The following is a 6,512-nucleotide window of genomic DNA, read 5'->3' as shown; positions in this document are numbered from 1 at the left end:
AAAACCTTCCATCGAAAGGCATGTGTCCTCTCACAAGGGAGGCCAGCTGTTGTCAGCCTCAGCCACTGAACGCTTCCTTTTTCACTTTGTCTAGGCTTGTTCACTTTCTGCCAGGCAACATATGTCAGAGAATATTGGCAATCCCTCAAGAAAATTATTCTAAAGGTGACTTCCAGTTGGCTGGTGCTATTCCCTCATGCTTTTTTTTTTTTTTTTTTTTGACTCAGGTCCTAATTTTATGGCAACAAATGAATGACATTAAGCCCAGTAAATCCACTACTCAAAATGCATCAGGACCCTAGTGTTCAGGTAAAACAAAATAAAACAAAACACTCTGGGATGCCAAACAGAATCTCTCCTACCTATTTGGATGCTTAAACCCTAGATCCTCACATGCTTTTCGGGGGACACAATTTAAATTCAGGCAAAACTGTCCAAAGTTGAACTGGAAGCCCATCCTGCCTGCTTGAGTCTAATTCTTCTTTTTCTCTCTTTTCCATGCCTTCTTCCTACCTTTTAATGATTTCTCCAGATCTATGTTCCATAAGTTATAACACAAAGATCTGAAAAGAGGAAAAAGGCTCAAGAACATTAATGTTAGTGAATTAAGCATTTAAAACTCATATATATTTATATATTAAACTTGAAAATGTCATTTCATCTATGACGTTCAGACACTTAATAACTTCACAATTTAGGCACTTTGGATGAATCACACTTCATAATAGTATGAATAATATTAATCTTTTGATACTTGTTATTAGTGTTTTTATTAATTGTGATAAAGGTTCTTCAATTCTGCACATATCCCCTCTATCCTTTCACACGTATTTTGTACACTAAATTTTCAAGTTATTTTTAACCATAGGCCTAGGGGCAGACAGAAAACATAAGAGAAAGAAAAAGGAATTGATTTGGGCTAAATTAGTATGTTAATTGAAATCAGATTCTATGCATTCGTTGCTCTTGTGATAATAGAAAACAGAAAAGATCCAAACTCAGTGGTTTAGGATACTCTGGATGGCAAGGTCAGAAGGTCAGAGTCTGGTCCGTGGCCAAAGAGCCTTTCTGATGCTTCGCCCTCTGTTCCAGCACAAGACAAAAGTCTGTACTAATCTGTATGGGCCCGTGCCCAGTGTCTTACATACAATAGGTGCTCAAAGATCACCAAAGGGAATATATGAATGAACGCATCAACGAAGGTCTACTCAGAGGACACTGACAGAGTGCAGTCAGTGGTGGGGAACTTCAACAGGTGAAACACAGGACGATAAAACCGTTAGGTGACTAGTAATGTTTTGTTTGAGATTTTACAAACCTGATTTCAAAGACATTCAGTTCGTCCTTTGCTCTACGTAAAAATTATAGTCAATTAAAGAAATCTACATGTCTAGCTCCAATTAGTGTGTGTGCATGGTCAGGCAGCACAGCCGTGCACACCAATAAATGCCACTGTGAGCACAAGACCACCCCCTGTTTTCATGCCAGCTTGAAAACTGAATTCTGTCACCTTGAAACCAACTGCAAAAGCTGGAAATGGAGAGGACTCCTACCTTACCTGTATCCTACTATAGCCCTGTGTAGATTAACAACAAAATGAGGTGATTTGAAGATAAACATTCCTAGTTATTATTGCTGCTGGCTCTCAGATTCAGCACCAAATCAGAAAAAAAAATAAGACATGATAAAAATCACCTCCATCCCAAAATTTTGCATTCTTAAAAAATGATTCCCCGAAAGGAGCACGATGGATTAGGCTTGGCAGCGTCTGGTCTGTGAGCACTCACAGGCAGGGTTTATGAATGGAAACATGGGAGGCCGCTCTGTCCAGCTGGGCAGCCCCATCCTTTCTCCCTGGGCTATTTCAGGAAAGTGAATGGCCAATGGAAAAGATCTCGTTTATTTTTACAAGCCAGTCCTGACAGGACCAAAGATCTCACTTCCTCTCTCTCTCTCTCTCTCTCTCTGGGAAGGTCATCCTCTTCACCTGAGCTGGAAGAATGGCAGGGAGGAAAGGAACCTGTTAGCCAAGTCAGTCAACCTGAAGCCTCCGAGACGAACCCACAGGGTGACTGGCACTCAAACACCCTTATTTCCCAGGCGAGACTACCGTAGGGCTCCTTGAGATATCATCTAGATTATGACTAACAAGTAAAAAATAAAACGTCTTACATAATATGCTTCAAAATTCTACTGCCAAAGTAGGTTGTATGGAGACAATGGAATGAATTCTTATTTATAATTTGGCCTACATTTCCAACAGCTGAACACGATCACTGGAAACTTAATTCTAATAGATGCAGCACAAAGGAGAGCGTGGAAGAGTATTGTCAAAGATATTTTATTCTGATTGCCACACTGCCCCTGAAGTACATAATAGGCACCTAGATACTTGCATGCTCGTGTGGAGACTCAGTAAACGTTTGCTTCTAAAATATCATTGGACTTGACCAGAAACCACTATAATTTAGCCAATAATCTCTGTGATTCATCAAGTTGTCCTTGGTGTTCAACAGTGTGTAGTGTACCTATGTGCAAACATAGAACAGAGCCAAAGCTCAGTTTTCTACCAGAATGCCCTCATGTCAATGATCCATACTACCTATAAAGCGCAAGCTGGAATGGGGGAGGCCAAAGGGACCAGCAAGAGGGTCCTCGTTCACTCTGGGTCGCGCTGGGTGCTGACACCTCCACGGGGAAAAGTGTGTCATTTTCCTGGGCCCGTGCCTCGTAATCACTTGAAAATGATACGGGTATAATTTTATCCTCAAGTGGCCTCTGCTTAAGGACAAAGGCATGGGGCAAGAGGAGAAGTCTGTTTGTGGACCCAGAGGATCTCCCAGCAAAAATTCACAATGACAAATTCAGTTTGTAGTTTGCATTCTCCAACAAGTCATGCTTTTTAAAAGTCTTCCTCTTGAAAGCTCCTTCGGAAAGGGAGCTCTCATTTTACAAAGAAGCTACAAAACACTCTGCAACCTGCTCCTCTCGCTTCGGAACCAATAGTCTTTGAGGCTCTAAAGAGACAGCAGTGGCATGCAAATAAGTCTGCATGTGGCAATATCCTGATTTCCACAGTTGTCCTTGAATGCACGTATTGCATTAAGTTACAGCTAAGAACTAACATCTGTGGTAAGCGCAGATTATCAGTCTGGGTAACCTACTGGGATTTTCCCTGCAGTCTGCAAAGGATGAGACACTGACATTCACCAGCAACTGTGTAGAGTATTTACGATCCCATGGAGAGGTTCAAAATAAAATACAGACATCTATACACTCAACTTCTGTGTGCAAATTAACACGCAAGATACACATATACAAGGATCCAGGTTCCTCCAGGGAGCTGTGCAAAAACTTCTGTTTACATAGCCGTGATAAAAAGATTAAACAAAACCAGCAATGTCTTCAGGAGTGCCAGCCTATCAGTGCCGAGGTACTTGTCCATCTACCTTATGTGCTTGATCTCAATTGTTCCACAAAGTCCAGACTCCCCATTCAATGACTTATTTGGCTCTTAACCAAAACAATAGGCCAGGAAGTGTGATCAGTATTTAAATAAGCTACCTCAGTGGTTTAATTTAGAGTTGCCACCGTGGTCACAGGTCAGCATTGAGAAGAAACCTCTGAATCTGGCCATAATAGGACCTCGAGGGCAGGCTCACTCATTTTTCAAGGAATTGGGATAACTGCCCATCATCTCCACAGTTTGGATCCCAATGAGACTTGGGTGTTTTAAGAGGGTAATTGCAATCTCATTTAACTCAAAATTTTCAGTTACAACCCATGTAATCTGCTCCTGACTTTCCTAGTATAATGGCCTCATTTATTCCTGAATATTGTATTGTTAATTTTAAGCAAGGCTGGATGGCATCAGTCTAGAAACAGCACCTTCTCATCCTCCCCCATGGCTGCATCAGGAACCACAGGCACATTAGCTAGTTGGCTCCTTCTCCTTGGAGAGACGCCAAATGCTCTGTATGACCCAACTACTTCCGGTCCTGCCCAAACCTTAAAACCAACACCATCCTGCTTCCCTCCCGGGTGGGACAGTGAACCCTGACACGCGGTGATCTCCTCCTGCTCTCCCCAGGCAAGAAACTATTTGAGGACCAGCCATTTGGGCATTGCTTCAAAAGGCACATTTATTCCAGTGGCAAATTAAATAAGTAGCAAAGGGGAAAAAATGAAATTAAAACAAACAAGAAAATCAGGATGGGTTTTGTGGAACACATGAAAGTAAACAGGAATCTGGGATTCGTACAAACCACTCGAGCTCCTTACCAAGAGCTTCCCCAGAGTCCCTAAGGTAGAATCATTCACAGTTGTGTCATGACACTCACAGGCCTTCAGAAAACACTGTTGAGAAAAGTAACTGAGGACTCTGAAGCAGCTTGCGCTGATGTCCAGTTCAAGTGTACGGAACGCAGGAGGCTGCGAAATCCAAAACTATGACAAAGAAAATTCAGTGCATATCACAGACTTGGATAAATTATGAAAAAAAAAAAACAATCATTGTATATATTACTATTTAAATAACATCTGAGACATATTTCAAAATAACTTGTGTTCACATTCCATGCATTTTCTAGCAGGGGAAGCCCTGGGTTTGTGTCTTCGGGCCAGTTTCCTACAAAGCTCCATTCTTCGGACAAAAATAAGCTGGAATGGAAGTACCAGGGAATTTACCTATTGATCCTCTTTACTGCGTTCCTGACCTCAGAAGGCTCCTGACACCGGAGACGACTGGAAAAGCGAGCTGTTTGGGGGTTTCACTTGGGATTTTGTTAGCTTCCTCCTCAAAATCCCTGCGTGCCACAGTCGCGACCTGAATTTTTCCGCAGGGACAAGAACCAGAGCCTCACCCCCCACCCCCTCCAGCCCGACCCCCTTTTGTCATTCTTCCAAAGTCCCAAGTGGGCCCAGAGCCCCTTTTGTAAGCAGGGGACTGACTTTCCCCTCTGGGGTCTTAGCACCCTACTCCAGCAAAGAAGGAAACACAACAAAACCTGAAAACAAACCAACAACAGAAACTGCCAACAAACAGGTGAGCAAACCAACAGCCTCGGGCGAGGCCAAGGCTCACTTTTTACTGCAGAACTCCGAGTTTTTTAGGAACCGCCTGATGACCAGCCCCAGGCAGACCACCAGCAGCAGCATGTAGCCCACGGTGCCCGAGAAGGTGGGCGCGGCGGGCGGCTCCTGCAGGAACTGGCGCAGGCCCTCCTCCACGTAGTACACCTGGTCATAGATGCTGAGGAAGGTGAAGATGTGGAAGAGCTGGTGGCTGTGGCCGATGATGTCGAACAGGCCTGGCTGGATGCGCTCGGGGATCTTGCTCACGTTGAAGAAGGCGGCCACCACGAGCCAGAAGTAGCGGCGGTAGAAGTGCACGAAGAGCGTGGGGTTCTCCCCGCGCAGATCGAAGAGCAAGCTTTCCAGCATAATGGGGCAGGCCATGCTGAGCGGCATGATGAAGACGAACGTGCGCAGGGCGAACGGGTAGGCGCACCAGTCGGTGCGGCTCTTGCAGCAGGCCACGGTGCAGGCCACGGCCAGCACGAAGGCCACGGGCAGCACCAGCGCGCGGTAGGCAGCGATGAGGCCCGTGCAGTCCACGTGCCAGCCCAGGCGCTGCTGCACGTACGGGGTCATCACCCTGGCGTCCAGCAGGCTCAGGCCCGGCAGCAGGTAGTAGTAGTAGGCCACCGTGCTGCCGAAGCCGTAGTAGCTGATGGACGCGTAGTCCAGGTAGAAGAAGACGGCGCGCAGGCGCAGCGACAGACAGCTGAACACGTGCGCCGTGCAGCTCATGGCGAAGGTCAGCAGCACGCCCGACGCGTAGCACCACAGCGGCAGCAGCCCCGGGTGGTGGAAGGGCAAGTCGCGGCCGCTCAGGAAGAAGAGGCGGCAGAACTTGCTCAGGAACAGCAGCAGCGGGATGAAGTGCGTCCAGAAGTTGAGCGTCTCGTTGGTCGGCTTCAGCACCGAGGCCAGGCACTCCTGCGCCGTGCACGGCAGACGCCGGTAGCCCGACAGGATGAAGCACTCCACGAAGTCGTCGGGCACCTCGTCCCAGCGCAGCAGCGGCTTGGCCGACGCGGGCGGGTCCCCAGAGGCGGCGGGGTGGGGGTGCCGGCCGGCCCCCGAGGCCTCAGCGGGCGGGCCCTTTGTGCCCGCGCCCCGGGGCTGCAGGCGCCGCGGCATGGTGCCCGCGGCTTGGCGAGGGCGCGCGCAGGCGACCTCTGGTGCCGGCTCCCGCGCGCTCCGCAGCTCCGGCCGGCCGCCGTCGGAGCCTTTGTGCCCACGCCCGGGACGTCGCTGCAGGTTCAGGACCAGACCTGCGCCTCCGAGCACCCGCTCCTACAGCAAGAAAAGGCAACGGTCAGCAGGCAGCGCGGCAGCCGGCAGGAGCGCGCGGGGCTCGGAAGCCCCCTCGGGAAGCTCCCCGCTGGCGGCCCGCGCTGCGGCGCCTGAGGCGGCTGCGGCGGCTGAGGCGGCCGAGGCGGCGGCGG

General features: G+C 48.4%; 1 protein-coding gene across 1 annotated transcript; it reads right to left on the bottom strand.

Moving 5' to 3' along the window:
• Positions 1-206: 206 nt before the first annotated feature.
• On the bottom strand, positions 207-6,297 carry PAQR9 (progestin and adipoQ receptor family member 9). The gene has a single exon (XM_062213629.1). It carries the CDS (start codon positions 6,202-6,204, stop codon positions 5,080-5,082), a length of 1,125 nt encoding a protein of 374 aa, XP_062069613.1. The 5' UTR covers positions 6,205-6,297; the 3' UTR covers positions 207-5,079.
• Positions 6,298-6,512: the final 215 nt, after the last annotated feature.

Source organism: Lepus europaeus, chromosome 2 (genome assembly GCF_033115175.1).
Source record: "Lepus europaeus isolate LE1 chromosome 2, mLepTim1.pri, whole genome shotgun sequence".
NCBI lineage: Eukaryota > Metazoa > Chordata > Mammalia > Lagomorpha > Leporidae > Lepus > Lepus europaeus.
This window is presented reverse-complemented; position numbering and strand designations above follow the sequence as displayed.

Excerpts from the sequence above, each read along its gene's own strand:
- PAQR9 (XM_062213629.1), bottom strand. The coding sequence starts at position 6,204 with ATGCCGCGGCGCCTGCAGCCCCGGGGCGCGGGCACAAAGGGCCCGCCC.